This window comes from Sinohyriopsis cumingii, chromosome 13 (assembly GCF_028554795.1).
Source record: "Sinohyriopsis cumingii isolate HCF-2022 chromosome 13, ASM2855479v2, whole genome shotgun sequence".
Classification (NCBI taxonomy): Eukaryota; Metazoa; Mollusca; class Bivalvia; order Unionida; family Unionidae; genus Sinohyriopsis; species Sinohyriopsis cumingii.
The window spans coordinates 20,556,745-20,580,028 of NC_142973.1; the positions used below are offsets into that span (position 1 = coordinate 20,556,745).

General features: G+C 34.8%; 1 protein-coding gene across 3 annotated transcripts in view; it reads right to left on the reverse strand.

Moving 5' to 3' along the window:
* Positions 1-23,284, reverse strand: part of LOC149785023 (DNA polymerase delta catalytic subunit-like) — a 113,951-nt gene that overhangs the window by 90,144 nt on the left and 523 nt on the right. For 2 of the 3 annotated variants that reach the window (XM_089978724.1, XM_089978726.1), the window contains exons 2-6: positions 19,246-19,344; positions 16,378-16,478; positions 9,168-9,284; positions 5,504-5,676; positions 3,491-3,584 (exon numbers count right to left, since the gene is read on the reverse strand). In XM_089978724.1, the coding sequence (XP_089834850.1) occupies positions 3,491-3,584; positions 5,504-5,676; positions 9,168-9,284; positions 16,378-16,478; positions 19,246-19,316 (556 nt within the window). In that variant the 5' untranslated portion in view covers positions 19,317-19,344. Of the gene's footprint in view, positions 1-3,490; positions 3,585-5,503; positions 5,677-9,167; positions 9,285-16,377; positions 16,479-19,245; positions 19,345-19,775; positions 20,001-23,284 lie in introns of all 3 variants that reach the window. The other variant, XM_089978725.1, reaches the window with a different exon arrangement.

Below are 23,284 nucleotides of genomic sequence, written 5' to 3' on the forward strand. Positions count from 1 at the left end.
ATTTTCTGCAAGGGTCCTCGAACTCTCCACCTTTTCGGTCAGTTGAATAACTTTCACTTTCTCTTTTAAACTGAGAATTTTTCTTTTCCTCAATGAGATGTTGATCTTTTTGCAGTAACTTATTCCAATGTTGCCAGGTACAAGACTAATAAAACAATTTTTCTGCATTTAAACAAATTGCTATGTGTTTTTAAATTAAGTGATCTTGTCACATGATTCATTAGTCGCAGTCTGGTAGCCTATTGTTTTTATACATTTCTTTACACTAAGTGAAAGAAGCCAAAAAGGCTTCGATATGTACCATTAACATCATGCAGGTTTGACCTCGCGGCCGTTAGGATGCATAATTTTGACAATTATTGTCAGTAGTAATAGCCACTAATTATCAAAGTGAACAAGTTCAACATCTTACTAAAGGAAGCCATAAAGGTTATCAAACCATTTTCCTGATGACTTGTTTATTGTACATCGATGATGACACTTCTCAGCTGTTACTATTGTTCAATAATTGCAATATTAACAATCATCAGAGTGACTAAACCGGACATCTTATGATAACACATCAATAAGGCTAATTGGATTACATGTATGTACCCTTTTGTATGGATTAAAATTTGAGTCTTTCTCGGCTTTATGGAATAAATGTGGCTTCTGGTGAGGCATAAATGATATAATATTAACCTTAGTGGTACATGTACATTAGTCAACACTTATTTCAGTAATTAAAACCTGACATCGGGAAAGAGAAATCGGATTACTTGACACACATTATAAATAAAATGCTGGTTCTGGATACATATTAAAATAAAATAAGGCCAGTTGTGAGGGGTAAAGTTTTATATCATTGCACTAATATGCTGGCCATTGGTCACATTAGCAGGGTGGCATTTTGAACACAAAACTCATCGATGCCAATGGATTCTGGCCGTAAGGAGCAGGTGGCCGCTGGTAAGGGGGCCTTTCATGAGGAGGACTACTGTATTAGTAGAACACGTCACTCGAAACAAGAAATAATGCCAAAACCTTGAGTAAATTTATTTTCATGGAGATGGCATGCTATTCAACTCCTGATTTCAGTGGTTTTTTGAAATTACACGTGGAAAAGGCAGACAAACAAACCAAATTAAAAAACATAATTTAAAAGTAGAGCGCACTTTCGTCTCTTTTCTCAGCATAATTTATCCCTTCAGGATCATATGATAAAAAAACATATAGCCCTAGCATAAGGATTACATAAATCTAACAAATAACAATCTAAAAACGAAAGTAAAAATATTTATTTGATAAATAAACCTGTTTGAACAGTTAGACTATGGCATTAACATACACACCAACCATTACACTTTTTAGCATAACCATTACAATTTCTTTTCATCAAATTATATCCTATGCTCACCTATACGTGGATTATGCTTTCTTGGTACAGGAAAAAATATAGTAAAAATAAAGCAATAGAAGTTGTTTTTGTCATTTTTATTATCATCTCTTTAATTCTACTCATAAATTTGAGAATATTCTTAAAAAGATGTTTGCAGCATAAGTGTACTTTCCTTATTGGCATTATTTCATTCCCTTTACAACGTGTTCTTAGCATTATTTCATTCCATTTATGATGTGTTCTTAGCATTATTTCGTTATCCAAGTATTGTCTTTTTGGCGTTAAAAGAATTATACCAGTGATGTGTTCTTGGCGACATTTCAATACCTCCAAGTTGTGTTCCTGGCATTATTTCATTATCCTTGTGTTGTGCTCTTAGCATTATTCTGTGACCATGTTGTATTCATAGCATTATTCCCATACCCATGTTGTATTCCTGGCATTATTCCCATACCCATGTTTTAGTCTTGGCATTATTCCCGTACCCATGTTGTATTCCTGGCATTATTCATGTACCCATGTTGTATTCTGGGCATTATTCCCATACCACTGTTGTATTCTTGGCATTATTTCCATCCCCATGTTGTATTCTTGGCATTATTCCCCTACCCATGTTGTATTCTGGGCATTATTCCCATATCCATGCTGTATTCTGGGCATTATTCCCGTAACCATGTTGTATTCTTGGCATTATTACAGTACCACTGTGTTGTATTCTTGGCATTACTGTGTTAACCCCATATTATGTTCTTGGCATTATTTAATTACCCTACAGGTTATGTTCTTGGCATTAATTCATTCCCTTTATGATGTGTTCCTAACACTATTTCCAGTGTTTGTTCTTGGCATTAATTCATTCCCTTTATGATGTGTTCCTAACACTATTTCCAGTGTTTGTTTTTGGCATTAATTCATTCCCTTTATGATGTGTTCCTAACACTATTTCCAGTGTTTGTTCTTGGCATTAATTCATTCCCTTTATGATGTGTTCCTAACACTATTTCCAGTGTTTGTTTTTGGCATTAATTCATTCCCTTTATGATGTGTTCCTAACACTATTTCCAGTGTTTGTTTTTGGCATTAATTCATTCCCTTTATGATGTGTTCCTAACACTATTTCCAGTGTTTGTTTTTGGCATTAATTCATTCCTTTTATGATGTGTTCCTAACATTGCCTGCATGTTTTGTTCTACCTCCATGTTGTGCTGTTGGCATTTTTTTCTTGACCCAGTATTGTGTATCTTTCATTATGAACACAAAAAAAAGCAGTTTCTGCATTATTTCAACACATGGCATTATGTTCTTGGCATTATTTCATTATTTCTCTACCCCCCCCCCCCACTGGTGGCATTATTTCATTACATTGACGTTGTGTTTTTGGAATTACATTATCATTACCTCCATGCTGTTTTCTAGGCATCAGAGGCATCATTGAATAACCTCAGTGATGCGTTCCTTCATTATCTCAGCATTATTTTATTGGCATCTTTGAATTAAATTCTCATCTGTATGTCCTGCTAATGCTAAAATTGAACTAATACTTTAGTGTTGTGGAGTAAAATGTAAAGAAACTTGATAGGATTGTCTGAAGCAATGGCATTGAAATCCATCAGACAAGTTTGATGAAAAAGCAACAACAACAAAAAACTGATTTTTTCCAGCACGTAAGCACAAAACTAAAGTACTAAAAACAAATTCAGTGACCAACTTCAGTCTCGCCAAAATCAAAATAAGTATTCTTAATTTTCCTTGATAATCACTACTACTTCCAACAGGACACATCCCAATACAAATCCACACAAGCAACTGAATGAAGTCAACACTGCATGGAAAACTGAGTAAATGTGCCAAACTTAACCAGTCACGGAAAGACTTTTGGTAAATGGGTGTTACACTCACCAACAGACATCTGCACACAAAATTAAATGATCCCACAGCCAAACCTGAATGAGAAATACACTTTAACAAAGGAGTTAAGGATAGATGACAGGACAAATGGACAATAGATTTAAAATTCTCATGGAACATTTACAGAAAAAATGTTTTACCTGTGTCTCACTATCCATTAATGTATCAAGATGAAGTCCAAATAAAAGACTAAAGCATTCTTACTTTCTTTTGAAACCATTTCAACTGCAAGCACTGTTTGGTTGATTCCCTCTTTGTTAGAGCGCATGTCTTTCAGCACAGCATTATTCAAGGCATCCTGAAACACATGTTAATGTATGAACTCAAACCTACAATGCAGGCCTTTTTGTAACAATTGTTATTGGCATTTGCCATTTACCTAGCAAACTGACACACCTGGAAACATCTATTAAACAATTTTTTTCTGACTAAAGAAACAATTTTTTCATTGGTATGATTCATGGTATCAAAAATGCACATCTGCAAATTTTTATACAAATACATGTACCCTGTCAAACGTAATATCTACATGCACCTGTGCAATTTTATAACACATTAAACTGCTTAAGCAATGTAAAAGAAAATGTCTGACCTAGCAATAATATTGGAGCAATCCACTGGAAAGACGTTATAATTGAGATTATTGTTGTGTATTTGTGTAACAACACATCAACAATGGAAAGGTTCAGAGATCCGAAAATAAGACAAATAAACTCAACTGTTTTCTAAAATTTTGATATACAGTTTGTATTAAACAGCACATCAGCACAAAAAAGGTTCAGAGATCCCAAAATGAATGTATTTACTGAACATGACAAAAGAACTCAATTAACTGTCCATAATTAACCTATCCAATTATTTCGTCATTATGTTTTCCCAAAGTTTACATACTCTACACCCACAAAGTGCATAAAATAACAGGTGAGAAAGCTCATGTCCTGGACTTGTAAAAACCTTATAACTGAACAATTGCTTAGGGTCTGTACTATAGACATCAGTCCATGAGACAATTTTTTTATCTCGACACAGTATGTCCACAAATGGCAGACCTGTAAAACAAAATATGTGAAGCAACTGAAAAGAAAAAAATATTAGCAACAACTAACCTTCATTATCATGCTTACTTAAGGACCTAATGTAATAAATCTCCACCACTGCACTTGACTGGAAAAGCCCATTAATTAAATGTTATTCATTTTTAAAGTAATGTCTGTTGCTGTTAATTAATAACTGTTAGAAACAGCAGAGAGGCATATATATTGCTCTCCACAGACATTTTATACTGGATTTTATTAAAGAAAAAAAAATAGTTTGAGAGATAATTAGTTAAGCGAAAAAATAATACTAAGAGTGAAGTATCAGCCAATCTTGAACAGAAAATGACATTTTCCAGCTTATAATAAAGCATATAAATAATTTCTTATTTATTACAACTTTTTATACCTCCAATGAAAGTTTCTTTAAATTAAATTTAGTAAATATCAGCCAGCCATTTTTTGTTGTTGAAAAAATGTCTAGCAAGAACCAATTTAATTTCTGGATTCCCAGAAAGGTCATATCATGTCATGGTTACTGTAGTAAGTATATTGACCAGTGACACACACCAACTAATCCAAACCTGCCTAAACAGGATTCAAATCCAAACCTTTCTGGCCACAAGCCCAGCATGCTAACCACTGTGACACTGCAGCTCCAAAATAAAATTTGAAAAGATTTTACCTAATGGAAGGACTTACACCCATGATGCAATTTTGAGTCCTTTAAGCTGCATTTCCTCAGAAAATTAATGTTAACTTATTTTTTGTCATCTTACAGTTAGTTTCTTCTTATTTATAGTAAACTGACCGCCACAATCCATTCAAACATTTATGGGAACTACACACAACAGAAAAGTCTTTTGGACTAACACACCTTAAACAATCTACTGGGTAAATTAATTATTTCCCACCAAACAGAATTTTTTTCTGTGATCCTGAGAAGCAAATAAAAGATCCCATTTCCAATCAGAAATGTTGCAAAATCACACTGAATTCTCCATTTGAGCCTCACCAGGAATCTATACTATAATGTACCCCCTCTATACATATGACTGGCACAAATTTAAGCGAATATTAATGATAATGATGCCAGTGTAAAAGTGATTACCTATGTTTCACTTCTGTAATTACAGCTTTAACTACAAAATCTATGAACAAATGAGAAAAGTAAGAAAGATACCTTGAACATGCCAAGATGTTCCTCCTTGAAACCAGGTTGAGCTGGGATAAAAAAGTAAGGAGCAAAACCATGTACATGTGCCAAAACACTGTTACCTTCCATCGTAACACCAAACATTCGAATAATGGGAACAGAGCCAACAGTACTCCCAGGCATCCCAGGCATATGACGACCTATAATTACAGAAGATTTGTTAAATGGATTTTCTTTTTAAAAACTTCTTTTGAACTTGACAGGGTTTGGAAAATCAACTACATGCTTGACAATTCCATTCACTTTTCCACATCATTCAACATGTAGTCATATTAAATGACCAGCACTCAAAATATCTATCAAACTTTAGCAGCCAAAGGGCAAACTACTTGAAAATTTCACCCTTTAGGATGCCAAGACATAATATATTGGTTGCCTTAGATGCTGACAGCAGAAATCAATTTAGTTGGGAAATAATGGTAGTAAATGAGAAAAAGTAACGTTTTTTTTGTAATGGCAAAATATAAAAAATAAATTGTTAAAAATAACCATTTGTTTCTAATAATAAACCAAGATCTATTTGATGCAATTGACATCTGCTTTGTCCTCGTGCCTGTCTTTAAATTTTTTCATGTTTTGTTAAAATGCTATGGTCTTTAAGTAATAGAAAAGAGTGAAAACCAACAAGTTTTGTAAAATTCAACAAATAACTTATTTCCCATGAATACAAAGTGAAAATTTTCAAAGAACTTACAGTACTGTGAATTAAATCCCAAATAGTCTGAAAAGTTCCATCACACGTACAAATGAATTTTAATGGCTTTCCAAATAAGTTCCAATACTGAATGTGTTGATTGTGCCTCTAGTCTTGGATGTGCTAATGTTCCAGTGGCCTGGAGTATGATGATGTGCTAAGTCTTTTGATATATCATATTATTATAGTTCAACAATATCCTTGTCTGAATTCACTTTAATTCAAAATTAATGTTTCTGTCCAAGAATATTACTGAGCACTTTGTAATGCCAGTGAATAACAATCTGAATATATAAATCCACCCAAACGAAAATCTCAATACAAAAATAAGACTGATTCTGCTTCAAGATGTTAAGTTAAAGCAACAATGAGTAATTTTTAAATAAGCAAGATTATGTACCCCTCTACCTGACCTAGGTCACAACTACCATTTTCTGGAAATACTGTCACTTAATGGAATATTTCATTCTAGAAGATTCTAAGGTCAGAATCAAGACCGTATCTTTTAACTCAAATTCAAGTAAACGTGTTACATTAAAAATGATCTGAATATTTAGTCCACAATCATAGAGAAAATTTTAGCGATGTATTGTTGGTTAGACAATAAACATCACTGGTCAGGTACACTATGAACCTAATTTTGGACATGGTCAAGAACAAAACACAGATATACACAACATAGTCATTAAGAAAAGCCCATAAACAATACAAATTAAGTAAACGTAACACCTCCCCTCATAAAGAAAAAGAAAGATTTATACAATAAGTTTTCTTTAAAATATTAGCCAAATTTACATGTGATTAAGAACACATGAAGTCTTACGAATACCACAAAATATACATGAAGCAATATTATACTTTTTTACACATAAAAGTGCATCTGCAATTGGATTATCTTCTCCCCTGAAGTGGCTGATGTGAATACTGTATTCCTGCAACATCAAACCAGACATTAACAACCTCTGATTTTGCCTTTCATCTTGGTAATGAAAGTAAGGGGATTATGATCAGTGAATACAAAAAAATGGAGAAGGAACTGAACAAATATTCACTTCAAAGTGTTGCAAAGCCAAACATTCCATCTCATTTGTGGAATAATTTCTCGGGAGCAAATTTAATATTTTTTAAGAAGAATTGTACACTGGACATCATTTTTGTCTTCTGGAATCAATACTCCACCATCACTTGCATCAACAGAAATATTAAATGATCAGCAGAAATTTGGAGCTAAAAGAACTGGTGCACTCTTAAGTATGGCTTTAACTTATCAAAAACCTCCTGACGTGCTTCAGACCAATGAAACTTGGTTTTCTTACACAACAAATTGGTCAGGGATTCGGCAATTACGGCAAATTACAGCAAAAGTTCCATTAAGACCCAGCCATACCCAAAAATCGCATCAGCTGCTTTTTACTGATAGGCAAATGGAATTCAGAGATAGCCTTGCCCTTAACTTCTACAAGTTTAACTTTATTGTGTCCCATGATATGTCCTAGAAATGTATCACAAGCATGGCAAAACTTATTTTTACTTAAATTAACTGTCAATTTGCATCACATCAAAACGTTCTGAATCATTTGCATGTGATCATTCTTTGTGTCATTGTAGATGATGATGCAATTAATATAAATATCACAATTATATACACCAAATATAATCATGTTCATCAAACATTAAGTACAAGGCAAACCTTTCATCCCAAACGGCATGACTATATACTGATAAAGTTCATCTGAAGTTATGAATGCCGTAATAACCTTTTCCCTTTCTGTCTGTGGAATCTGCCAGAATACTTTTAGAAGACCAAACCTGGTGACATATTTTGCATTCCCAATTTTATCAATGCAGTTGTCGATTCTTGGCAATGGAAATGAACCTGTTTTGGTCACAGTTCATTTTTCTATCATCATAGCACATGTGCAAAGTATTATCTGGTTTTGGCACAAGAATACATGGTGAACTTTTATTTGTTCATGTTGAAAAATGTGGAAACAAGTGCACATTTTCAAATAATAGCTGGTTTAGTTCACTATTTTCTTGAAGCTGCAAATGTGAAAGTTCCTGGTCCAGATTTTCTAATATTTCTTAATTCCAAAGATTGGTTACACCAGTAACTAGTCCAATTTCATTTCATCATTGAAATCCTCAGTGTGTGATAGGTACAACTAAACTGACTGCATGATTAATCTGGCTATCTCTATCAATATACTTCCTAAACATATTTATATGGCAAAGTTATTTTTGTTTCACCTCCCACAAGTGTTAATAATATAATTTAAGTCACTTACTTTCTTTTAAACTGTGTACAGCCCCAGGAATGTTAATGATACAAGTCATGTATTTTCTTTCGAACTGTGCTAGGACCCTTGTACTTAGCCTAAAGAGGATACTGAAGTATGGGCAAGACAGCCAGAACTCTATCACCAGGCTGAAAACTTCAATCTTGTGTATGTTTTAATTTCAATTCTAAGAAAAGTAAAAGATTAGTTCTTGCAACTGCACAGGCCTTTGACAGCTTATATTTAAAATCAGAAACTTAGTCAGGCAGATTAAGTTTGAATATTCAGTTGAAAGAAGTTTCTTTTATTAACTTCAATTGTCCACAGACAATATATCCAAAAACTAGATTAAAGAGACTAAATCCAAAAGATTCTTGAACAGCAATTAACTGTAAATAAACACCTTCATCCCAATATGTTCCAGTATCAAAACAAGAAGGCAAGTACTTAAGTTACTTGTAAAATAATTTCAGTTTTATGCTACAGAATTTATAATGGCCACAAGTTACTTTTCTTGGAAACTCAGTCATAATTCCTGATACTAATCATATATATCAGAAAATTTTCTGTCCAGAAGGTCAAATTATTTTCCAAAATACTAGGCCCAGGACCCACTCCCAAACAGCATAAAAATATCCCAGTGCACTTTACTACCTACCTATGTAATGATCCACATCTATTTGCTGAAAAACAATATGGTCCAACTTTGGATCTAAAGGTGGAACAGGAGGTCGTGACCACTTGGAACTTGTGGATACATATGCTGGGCCACTTCCTACAAGAAAAACATTAAAATTGGCAAAACTTCCGAGAAATATCAAGATAATTTTTAATAAAAACTACAGTACACATTGAGGTGAGTGACCATTTTTTCCATTCTATCTCTCACTTTCATACAGAGTAATTACTTTTGTAATATTTTGGTTTACTATGATGCAAAAATCGGTCATGTTGTGGTTTCAATGCATTTATCAGCAAATGACAGACTATATATGGCAGCCTGTATATTTGATGGAAAGAGAAACCATACATTGCAGCTAGTAGATTTGGTGGTTAAAAAAATTTTTTTTATAGAAAAATGTTACTTCAAGAATACTTACCCAATCATAATATCTTAGCTGAACTACTACTGCCTCACAAATCCAGCAATCCTAGGTTAAAAACTTGTAGCTAAAAAACTAAGTTACCTACCAACCTAGGTGTCAGGCAGAGTGATCTCCCCTCTGTACAGGGATTGGCACCAAGTCACAAGAATATGCCAGTTACTTCTGCTCATGCCAAGAAGCACACTCTTGTCACAAGAGAACTCTCAAATGCCAGAATCTAGTTGGAACATATACCATAACAAGTTACACGAGTTCTTCTCTTCTAAGGAAAGTATATTCCATTTATATTTCCAACCTTTTCTCTTCTTATGCCGACAAAGTTCTGCCTTTACAATTTTCTAACACTACTGTCACACATTTAGGCACCTGCACAGGTAGACTATGCGACTTCACATTAAGCTTGTGTTATAGCTATTTTTTTGTGCGTGCAAGTCTCTAGCGCTTATAGAAAACTTTTAATATATGTGTGACTCCACTATGAATGGGTACATACAGGTGAACTCTCTTCGTGTCAGCCTTCCTAAAGGTAGAATTGTAAATTATACTATACCTGGACACTTCACTGCTTTATTAGATTGTTTGCTAACACTAATTTCCAGTTATAACATCATGTGGTATATTTCTACACTCACCCTGTTTTCCAAGACAGGTGCGCTTAGCTGACCTGTACACACTAAATATCTGTATAAAAGATGAAAATGGAAAAATTAGATTTTCACGGAATGGCTGTAGAGTATTCCTCACTGAATTGCTGCATCACTTTTGCTCTCTCTGCATAGCCACTGTGAACTGAAAGGTATTTTTTTCAAAATTTTCTTGGACATTTTAAAAATTGGGATTCTGGGAAAAAATTGGTAACTCGGGAAAAGTGGCAGGTCTTACATAATTAGAGTTAGTTTTAGCCCTCACCCACTATATTTCAATTCAACAAAATATTACCTGTTATTATATTGTTGGTTGTGGGAGGCTGATGGACCTATGATGAGATCTCATAGAGCAAATCTGCTGTCAATAGATTGTTCTACTACTGACTGGATGAATGGCTTGACAATTTGCTGGGATTACACATTTGAGCCTAATGCATATTTGCCTGTACTCTGGCATGACATCAAACAAGGAGAAAATGAGTTAGACAGCCAGAAGGCAGCTTTCATGATGTCATCTAAAGAATTATTAAGAAAGGCCCATGATGGAACAACAATCATAACCATGTGGGCTTTAACTCCTGTGAAGATCTTTCCAAGTGAGATATTCACTGGCTCTTTTGATAGAAAATCTACCATGAGCTAGTGTCTGCTGCTAAAATAACAGAAGTACCTTTGAAAATGAGAAAGGGACATTTTTTATCATTTCTTTTCCCTTGTGCTGAACAGAAATATAAGGCTCTAATGAGGCAAACTAATCTTTATTCATCCCTAGAATGGAGAGACTAGATAGTTCAATTAATAATCTTTTTTTATCCCTAGAATGGAGAGACTAGAGAGTTCAATTAATAATCTTTTTTGATCCCTAGAATGGAGAGACTAGAGAGTTCAATTAATCTTTTTTCATCCCTAGAATGGAGACTAGAGAGTTCCATTAATAATCTTTTTTCATCCCTAGAATGGAGAGACTAGAGAGTTGAATTGATAATCTTTTTTCATCCCTAGAATGGAGAGACTAGAGTTCAATTAATAATCTTTATTCATCCCTAGAATGGAGAGACTAGAGAGTTGAATTGATAATCTTTTTTCATCCCTACAATGGACAGACAGAGAGCTGAATTTATCTTTTTTCATCCCTAGAATGGAGAGACAGAGAGCTGAATTGATAATCTTTTTTCATCCCTAGAATGGAGAGACAGAGAGCTGAATTGATAATCTTTTTTCCTCCCTAGAATGGAGAGACATTGAGTTGAATTGATAATCTTTTTTCATCCCTAGAATGGAGAGACTAGATAGTTCAAGTGATAATCTTTTTTCATCCCTAGAATGGAGACTAGAGAGTTCAATTAATAATCTTTTTTCATCCCTAGAATGGAGAGACTAGATAATTCAATTGATAATCTTTTTTCATCCCTAGAATGGAGAGACAGAGTTCAATTAATAATCTTTATTCATCCCTAGAATGGAGAGAGAGAGAGTTGAACTGATAATCTTTTTTCATCCCTAGAATGGAGACTAGAGATCTGAATTGATAATCTTTTTTCAACCCTAGAATGGAGAGACAGAGCTGAATTGATAATCTTTTTTCATCCCTAGAATGGAGAGACCGAGAGTTGAATTGATAATCTTTTTTCATCCCTAGAATGGAGAGACTAGATAGTTCAATTGATAATCTTTTTTCATCCCTACAATGGAGAGACAGAGAGCTGAACTGATAATCTTTTTTCATCCCTACAATGGAGAGACAGAGAGCTGAATTGATAACCTTTTTTCATCCCTAGAATGGAGAGACTAGAGAGCTGAATTGATAATCTTTTTTCATCCCTAGAATGGAGAGACTAGAAAGTTCAATTGATAATCTTTTTTCATCCCTAGAATGGAGAGACTAGAGAGCTGAATTGATAATCTTTTTTCATCCCTAGAATGGAGAGACTAGAGAGTTCAATTAACAATCTTTTTTCATCCCTAGAATGGAGAGACTAGAGTTCAATTAATAATCTTTTTTCATCCCTAGAATGGAGAGACTAGAGAGTTCAACTGATAATCTTTTTTGATCCCTAGAATGGAGACAGAGAGTTGAATTGATAATCTTTATTCATCCCTAGAATGGAGAGACTAGAGAGTTCAACTGATAATCTTTTTTCATCCCTAGAATGGAGATTAGAGAGCTGAATTGATAATCTTTTTTCATCCCTAGAATGGAGAGACTAGAGTTCAATTAATAATCTTTTTTCATCTGTAGAATGGAGAGACTAGAGAGTTCAATTAATAATCTTTTTTCATCCCTAGAATGGAGAGACTAGAGAGTTCAATTAATAATCTTTTTTCATCCCTAGAATGGAGAGACTAGAGAGTTCAATTAATAATCTTTTTTCATCCCTAGAATGAAGTAACTAGAGAGTTCAATTAATAATCTTTTTTCATCCCTAGAATGGAGAGACTAGAGAGTTCAACTGATAATCTTTATTCATCCCTAGAATGGAGAGACTAGAGAGTTCAACTGATAATCTTTTTTCATCCCTAGAATGGAGTAACTAGAGAGTTCAATTACAGTAAAACCTGTCTTGAGAGACTACTGTTATAAGAGACCGCCTGTCTTGAGAGACCAGGTTCTCCATGTACAGATTTAGAGATTATATAGTGTTATAACCTGTTATGAGAGACCACCTGTCATGAGAGACCATTATGTTTTGGCAGAAGGGGTGGTCTTTCAAGACAGGTTCCACTGTAATAATCTTTTTTCATCCCTAGAATGGAGAGACTAGAGAGTTCAACTGATAATCTTTATTCATCCCTAGAATGGAGAGACTAGAGAGCTGAATTGATAATCGTTTTTCATCCCTAGAATGGACAGATTAGAGAGTTCAACTGATAATTTTTATTCATCCCTAGAATGGAGAGACTATAGAGCTGAATTGATAATCTTTTTTCATCCCTAGAATGGAGAGACTAGAGAGTTCAATTAACAATCTTTTTTCATCCCTAGAATGGAGAGACTAGAGAGTTCAATTAATAATCTTTTTCATCCCTAGAATGGACAGACTAGAGAGTTCAATTAATAATCTTTATTCATCCCTAGAATGGAGAGACTAGAGAGTTCAATTGGTTTAAAGGCTACAGAAGGTAGTCCATTCTTGTCCAGAAAGCTGGGCTGGCAAAGGGAAACTGAATCATAGTTATCACTGAATCAAAGAATGAATTTTGCTCCTTTTTCCTTGCTGATTTTAGAAAACAAAAGAAGACTATTTATAATTAATCTACATGTGTTAAATGTATATAACTAATTTCTCTACTGATATCACCAACTAATAAAACTAATTTTCTGCAATACAACAAATCTTTTTACCATGCAAACTCCAGTGGTGGTAGTCAGTCCAAGGCAGGAGTTTCAGGAAGGGTGAGCGCTATGATGTGTGTAATGCAGTACATATTATTATCAGGCCATGGAGGATAGTCAAGTCTGGTCATAGCAGGACAGTTTGAACAAATGTCAAGGATTTGTGTGCACAGGAGTACTAACATCCCTTCATTTATATGACTCTAACATGAAAAATGAGACCCTGCTTGTTCAATGTTTGGTTTGGTTTTGTGTGGTTCAATGCCATTCTTTGGTACATGAAAGGCTATACATGGTGGCCAGTGTATCCCACGGGAGAACATGTGAAGCTACTGGAAAGTTTTCCCACATACCCATGTTGGTCAAGCAAAGATTTGAACTTTTGCAGGCAGAGGCGAGATGTGCGAGTGATCTGTAAAGGAAAGCACCTCTGACCACTCAGTCACTCTGCTGATGTCCAACTCACGCATCCAACTACAATAAGCACTTGAAGAACTTACAACTAAGTATTTCATTGCCTGGAAATAAAACTGAAAGAATTCAGTCAAAAATGTGTTCTATTGTTTTCTGTACCTGCTCAGAATGCTCAGTTACCTCTTCATGTATTTGTCACTAGCACTGATTTTTCTTTAGGAAGATAAACCACTTTTCCAAACTCTTTAAATATTTATTCATACAAATCTGTTTTGACATATCTACAGGTCTGACAGAAATATTTATTTTGTTTCTAGCCTGAATTAATTTATTGCATGTGCTTGCTTTAATGATTCACTTGTGTGCTGAGTGATATGTTTCATTAACTGTCAATCAGTAAGAATTCTTATCAGTTGACTGTAAACAATAAGTAATAATTATACATATTTTTATGATTCACCATTAATTTGAGGACAATACCATTCTTCATTCCTGTCTGAGCATTCATGATTTATTGGAGCTGCCTTCCCTTCAACATGAAGCAGCATCAAATGAATCACACTAGTTTTGTGCTCACCGTGACGGAAAGCTGCACAAGGCACTGCAGATAATATTCCCCAATTCTTGAAATACAACATTTACAGAACATATTAAAAGTTTGTTTAGAATTTGTGAAGATCTTTATCCATACTACTTTTATTCTTTATTTTTATGTTCTGAATTTTGTCATATAAAATTACAAAATAACTTCCTTGTTCCTATGGTTGCATGCAGATATGTCTTAGTAACTTTGTGTTCATTTAGTTTGTATTGTTACACTGTCTTTAAAGAAAGGTTCTCGAAGCCTCACTCAAGGGTTCATAAAATTGTTTGAAAACCAAAGAACACAGGAAAGGTTCCACCATAGCATTAAACAAGCTGGTTTTTGAAGCTCAAAGTATCGGTTCAGTTCTAATAGATGATGGTCCAAACCTTTGATGGAGCCCACAGGGAACTTGAGGGTACTGGAGAGGGCTTCCCTACAGCCCTCAAAAGATTAAGAAAAGCCATCTTTTCTTTTAAAAGAAAAATAAGAAATCCATAACTGTTGTCACATGGGGCAGATCAGATCCATGTGTTGCCAACTGTATTAATTAGAGAATAACTTCCACCTGGTATTGTAAACCTTGGAGGTCGATTTAAATTTCGAACTTGACTGATGTAATCCATAGAATCTCTCAAAAACTGACCTTGGCAGATAGAACATCCAAAAAGAGCCAGGACTGAAAGGGAAGAATCTAATGACTTGGTGCAGTAGAGTCTTTCTGTGCTACAACAGTTGATCTCTCCAGTGTTAAACCCCAGGGGTTGTCAAGTAGAAGGTTGTGACAAATTGACTGCAGCCTCAGGGGTGGGGGGCCTGTCAGGAATACCCTTGCTAAGCAAATCCTGACTCGGTGAAGAACTTGAGGAATGATTCTGAAAGGAGGGTTGGTACAGTCGATCACACTTAGCCTGAACGTGTCCATAACCCATGCATTCTGGCCTGGAAATGGACAGACATAATGTGGGTGTTTGTTCTTCAACCTCCTTGCAAACAAGTCTACATCTGACCTCCACCTCAAGTGAGAAAGTTTCTCATCTCTGACTGGTAAAGAGAACTTTGTGAGTGGGGGCTGACATTTCCTGTGTGGACATACTCTCCACTAGTATGTTTCTCTTGCCTGACCCCATCCAATGTTGTGGATCTGAGGAGGTTCAAGACTTCCAAGCAGAGAGTAAGAGCGTGAGTGCCTCCTTAATGTTATAGGTTTGCCATGACTGATGTGTTATCCATAGCAACCATAACACAACTGGCAACTTCTTTAAACTGATTGTTGTTGTTGATATAGGGTTTAACGCCATTTTTCAGCACAAGATAGGCTATACATGGCAGCCAGTATTAATGGTGGAGGAAGAACCAGGAAAACCCCAGAAAGAACCACCGACCCACGAGAAGCTACCGGCAAGCTTTCTCACATATCCACATTTGCCGAGCCCGAGACTCAAACCCACGCAGACAGAGGTGAGATGGCAGTGATCAGTAACGGAAAGCACTTTAGACCACTCGGGGACCCTCCTTAAACTGGGAAGTGCCAATGATCACTTCTGGAATCAACGTTGGTCTACCAAAAACATGAGAATACAGCTCCCTTCTTCCTATCAGAAAACACTTAAAACACTGAAAATACAAGCACCCAGCAATACATGATAGCCACATCAGGTACAAGGAAAAGGGTTATACTGTAATTATTAAAGTCTCATCATACAATATAAAATCCCAATATGAAAACTGATATAAAAATAGCTTGTATAATTAGGATCTGATCTTGTCACAAGGACTCTCACCCAATATTTCCACATCGTCTCCTGCCAACTCATTCTCCACCTCATCCATAAGAGCCAGCTCTTCCTCAAAGGCAGAGGGATCTTCTTCCTCATCTTGTATCCTATGAACAAAAATATACTTATTAATTTAATAAACTTTACAGTTTACAATAATTTATATCAGTATGTATCCTGTAGTCTTAGCAAATCTGATGTTTTCTTAAGGATGTCTGAGATTTGAACGTGCACACTTATCCCCATTTAACAGAAATAAAATTTATTTACAAAAATTAAACACCATATCAATATTTTGCTTGCAATTAACCAGAACGAAATTTTTATCTTTCTGCCCAAAGAACAACATATTTTGTAAACATTGCCAGGAAAAAATATCAACAATTTGTATTACTTTTATTTAAAAAAAGGCAATATTCTATATACAACATTTGATAGTTTTGTCAGCCAATCTTCTCACATGGCTTCATATGATCTCTACTATATGAAGGTTTGGTAGAATGTTTCACTGGTTACACTATAAGTGATTGCAGATGCTTTGGTCAATCTTTGAACAATAGGGTGACAAAGATATATCTCACCATCTCCAGATTTCTCAGGACAAGCTTTCTGCAATTTATGTCAAAATTCTATTGTATGAATCAAAGGATATCATCCAACATCACACACTGACATTGATGCATGATATCATTCAGTATTACAGATACTGATGTATGATATCAATACATGTCACACACATATCATTCAACAGCACACAGACACTGATGGATAATATCATTCAATATCACACACAGACACTGATGCAGGATATCATTAAATGTCACAGATACTGATGCAGGATATCATTCAAAGTCACACACAGACACTAATGCAGGATATCATTCAATATCACAGACACTGATGCATTACCCATCACATACAGACAACGAGGCAGAATATCATTCAACATCACACACATACACTGATGCAGAATATCATTCAATATCACACACAGACACTAATGCAGGATATCATTCAAAGTCACACATAGACACTAATGCAGGATAACATTCAAAGTCACACAGATACTGATGCTGGATATCATTCAATGTCACACACAGATATTGATGCAGGATATCATTCAAAGTTACACACAGATACTGATGCAGGATATCATTCAATGTCACATACAAACAATGAGGCAGAATATCATTCAAAGTCACACACAGATCCTGATGCAGGATATCATTCAAAGTCACATACAAACAATGAGGCAGAATATCATTCAATATCACACACAGATACTGATGCAGGATATCATTCAAAGTCACAAACAGATACTGATGGATAATATCATTCAATATCACACACAGACACTGATGCAGAATATCATTCAATGTCACAGACACTAATGCAGGATATCATTCAACATCACAGACAGACACTGATGCTTTACCCATCACATACAGACAATGAGGCAGAATATCATTCAACATCACACACATACACTGATGCAGGATATCATTCAATGTCACACACATACACTAATGCAGGCGGTATGTTGACTGGAAAATCACTCAAATCACTGTTCCAAAATTTTGGTAAAGTCTAATTGTGGCATTACAAGGAAAACTCAGTTTTCAGTCTTACCAGCAACCTTTGTGAAACGGGAAAATGAAGGGCAAGCAGAGAAAGAAAATAAGGGAAAGTATGAATATTTTCTAATGAAAAATAAAATTAATGAAAACACATACCATTATAATTTGAACAAAATCATGCTCTTAACACCATCTCTACATGTCAGGTTGCCTCTACCGTCTTAAACACACATCTGAAGTCATTTCACTAAGACCATAATCAATTTTCAACTTAAAATTAAAAAAAAAAAAGTAGAGACAGAAGGGCCATTTGAGGGAAAGTAGGGGCATGCAGGAGTCTGACAAAATTTCAGTCAGAAAATAAAAGCTGCTGGAAATACAATTGTTGGCATTTTTTTTCTACCATACCCTTGTATGTCAGATTTCACAAAGCAACACTAGAGATCTGACTGAATGAGACTGATCATGCTGTTCACTTGAAATCATAAGTAGGACATTGTAAACCCTGTCATGTGCTGGCAAATCTCAAACAAGATTTTTCAACCAACCTAAGCTCCTTAAGACAATTTGGTTCAAAATTCAATCATTTAAAGACATTTACAAAAGGGTTGATTTAAATTTTGACAAAAGACCTTCAAAATTATAAATTGTTGTATAAACAAGGACTTAATTTTCTGTAAAATCAACTTGTCTTCTTGCAGTTCAATAAACCAGTCCTAAAACCTGTATTGATACATGGGCTCTTATCGTTTCTTAATATATAATAAAAGGGACGACAATTTCCCATTTCTCCTGCGTTCTATTCAAATCTGAAACCAATGCTTCAAGCTACATGTCACTGTGTAATACTTTGCACCAAAGTTCAGCTCAGAGATTTGAAATTTTCTAATCCGAGTTTCCTCCAAATATTCCAACCCCATTTTTCACATTTGGACATTTAGGATGGAGTGTGGGTTCAGAGCAATTACATATAAAAAAAATTGGAATCTGCCACCAATGTAAGAGAGCTTACCAGCTGGCCAAGCAAATTTGAACTATGTTATATTGATTTATACCTGCATGAAATCGATAGGAAATTTTATTCATTTCCTCAAAAATGGCAAGTATTATAATCGTTATGTCTTTAATCCACTGACAGACTAGACAAAACTCTGCATAGATGAAACCTGACCCGGTACAACAGGCACTTGATTCTGGGATAAATCAATTATGATTTACAGCAAACTATACATTCCTTTAAAACTGGTACCCTGTGAAATATAGTGAATTCACAGTATTTGAATGACATGTACAACACCTGGCCTTCTTGTTTGGTGGTCCACTTCTATTTCCTGCAACACCTTTTCCGAAGCTTCGCTTCATATCCATCTTTTAGCAATCTGTTGATACTTGTCAACTGAAATAATAGAGAGAAAAAAATAATTAAAGCGCTGAAGCATGACTTTCAATTAGAGTTCAATACGGCAAATTATGTAAACAAAAAACGGAGAAATTTGTTCAGAAAATGTATGGAAATCTTTGTCTTGAACAATAATATTGGGAAGACTGATGGATTGCTCTCGTAGAAGCAATTTAAGAAGGGCAATGGCACGCAAGAGTGATTGCACTCCTCAAAACACAAGGTCTGAAATATAATGCCAACAGAAATAAAATAGGGGCTGCATATTGTTCTTCCAGTCAATCTGGCCTCTTGACTGACAGTCATTAAACGTATAACTGTAACCCGATGGCTATGAAACTTCCATATTGAAAGTAGAATTTTAGTCAAACATCATATCTAAGAGAATACTGAAACATTCCCAGAAAATGACATGTTTGCTTGTTTACTTTATAGCTCTTTTCCTCTCTCCTTTCACTGCATGATGTTCTCGAAATATCATCAGTCCTTTGCTCTTAATAGTTTCTCTTTACCCTCATCTGTGCATCAGTGACCTCCAATTTTGTTTGTTTGTTATACTAAGTGTTTTTCACTCGATCTGACCCTCAGTTCTGATACCTGGGCAAGTTTGACTCTCAATCTTGCATCCCTTGTGGATAAACTGTATAACTCAGCTGAAGCAAATAAAAATTACTTCCCATTATTATCATAAATGTATGCATATATGGGATAGACACTGAATTTGCTTGACAATGATAGTAGTTGATATATGCATTTCGGCCAGCATGTGAAAAGGCACTTCCTGCAAAACAAGTCAGATTCAAATTAAGAAAAAGAAAAAAGTTAGCAAAATTATAAATGCATCAGGTAAAATATATCAGCACTTGCATACTTCATTCTGTTGACTGTTATGACAGTCACTAGGGTGAAAAAGTTTTCAGTTGGCCGACCATTCCTGTTTCTCACTGCTGACCCTAGTACAATTTCCACCCATGGTAAAAAAATAAAAAAATAAAATAAAATAAAAAATAAAAAATCACACACACACACACACACACATATATATATATATATATGACATGTACTTGTGGATTCTATGGTGTGTCAAATAGGCCACTTATGTGGAGAGACTTGACACTTATTTGTACAATTAGTTTTATGCATATTAGTTGTGATTTAGTGACTTTGTATTTGTTTAATAGTTATGTATGTTTTGTGAATGACACTTTTAACACTGGATAAATTAGTTCGTATTGTTGTAGACTGAAGTCATTTGCAAAGACATGGGATGCTTTAAAATACCAAATACAAGGAGGCAGCTTAATGTGGCATGTGCTCTACATAAAGGAGAAATATTATACCAAAGTCTTGCATTTTGTACATTTTACCTTGAACCCATTATCTGGATACGAAGAAAGTGGTTAGAGATATAAACTCAAAATTCAATATAAAATATAAAGTTTTGAAAACTAAGAGAAAAAGATTGAAAGATAGACATAGATTAGATCAGGGCTCGAATTTATCACAAATTTCTTTGTAGCCAGAAGGACTAGTATATTGAGAAATTTACTAGTCCTGCCAAATCTTTACTAGTCCTTTTCACAAAACAATGTCACACAGCTTTCATGTACGTTTACTGATTCAATTGTAAAGTTCAAACAACCCGCAACAAAACTGGATGTTTTTGCGAATTGCGTACACCAGTTACACCACATAACGTTCCTTTCCTCGTCAGAATTCAGCCATTCCCTGTCTTTTGTCCATTTCTTCTGAAATTTTCCATTATGCTTTTCCCAATAAGAATTATTCATCATTCTCATTCAACTTTTGCTTTCATTTTCCAGAGGCTGAACACCTATCAAATGCCACATTTGGCCTGTCTTATAAGGAGAGAATTGTGCCTTGTTAGGAAATACGAGATTTTATAGCATAGCTGACGAGAATTATTTAAAGCAAAAAAAAGGAATGGCACAGTGTCCTTTATATAAGAAAGTCAGAGCAAGAAACACGTTTCAAAACACGTGTCTTTGCCCCCTCCCACAATTAAATGGCCTCTCCCTAACAAAGAATTAACTTCAGCAGATGTTCTGAATGATCAAAGCAGTGGCTATTGAAAACAATGTTATAAAATATTAGCACCTGACGATAGTGTTAGTTTCAGCTTGGAAAAGGTGTGTTCCCATCAAACGAAGCCATCTGACACTTGGCGCATTGTATTTAACAGCTCCAATTACGATATCATGTCGTAAGTTTGGTAATTGTTCCTAATTAATGGAACCTCTATGTATTGTTGAAATTAATAATAAGGCGGAAAATTTTCAAATCTTTGATGCCCATGCTCAGAGATTTTAATTCACAACAAATGTACAGCATTCTGCTTAGATATATCGACGTGTATTCAATTATTTGTTCATTCTTATAAGGGAAAAACATAAAAACTATTCTTATCATCATAGAAAAACTAATTGTATGGAACGGATGTGTCAATAACGTAATCGTTATAAATTGATCTAATTCTTATAATTATTTCGATGGAAATGAAAAATATGTAGTTTCCTGTTTGTGACTGTTGGAGCGTTTGGGTAGCGAGCAAGAAAAAAGAACCTTTAACAAAAAAACGTGCAAACCAGTATGTTTGAATAGTTTTTGCTGTGTTCTTTTGTGTGGTATACCGCTTTGTAGTTTGTTACTGTGGTCGAGTGAATAAAGTGTAATACGTCATTTTTTCATTCAATTCGTTATCAGATTAATTAGGATCAATTACCAAACTTCCGTTGTTAATGATGGGACCATAATTTGCGCTGTTAAGTGAAATGCACAAAATCAGATGGATTCTTGTTATAGAAACGCACCTTTCTGAGGCAGAAGTTGACTTCATCTCCTCATGCTAATATTTTATGACTGTGTTTACAATGGCCACTGCTTTGATTCTACAAAACATCTGCTAAGTCAAGTCTTTATTAGGGAATCGCATAAGCGCTGACTACTGATAACCAAATCTTACTAGCCCATCGGACTATTAAAATTATGAAAGTTACTAGTCCGACAGGAAATCTGCTAGCCTCAGGCTAGAGGACTAACGCTAATTTCAAGCCCTGTTAGATACGCACATGAGTAGGGAATACTAAAATATTCCCAACACTTCATTTTGGATATCATCATAATGTATGTGACTAAAAATTGTGTCATTATTATTATTGGAACATAAATGGAGAACTGTGTTATTATCTTCATCATAAACTGTTGCTTATGGCCGATACAGTCCTTCCTAACATTTTTCAGAATATCCAAGTTGTTTAGGACTGACCAGAATTTTATTTGTAAGCAGTATGTGCAGAAAAACAGGTTATGTCCAATTCCTCCAAGTTTGATACAAAATAGCTTTCTCCATGCCACTAATAGGATTATTCATAAGTTTCTGTGGCATTTCATTTTCACTACATACAGATGCCATTTTGATGTTAACTGCAAAGTCTGTTGACAAAAAGGTATGGAATTTTTTTGTACAAGATATCCTTATAGGCCAAGTTATCCCTCAAATATTTTGAACATTGTCAGTCACTGATATTTTCCACTTATTATTGTGTGAAACTCAATTTCTTAAGAAAACTTCTGAGAGGCTATTTCATATGTATGATTTTCATTCAAATAAGTAAAGTAGTGTGATTGGTTCTTCTAAGGAAATTTATGCATTCAATTTATTTCAGTGAAATGGCGTCACTGCAAGATTATACTTGTATGAATTTTGTCCATTACAAGTGCTCTTTTCAATATAATACATTTAAATGAAAACAAAATGCTATGAATTATAATTCTGGTCACTTTCACACAATTCAAATTCTCTGCCAAACGCCATCCTTAATAATTAATTAAATGTTAACAAAAATAAATTCAAACTACCAACAGTTGTGTTTCATGAAAATCAGTGAGGCAGGAAACAAGGTCGATAAATGCAACT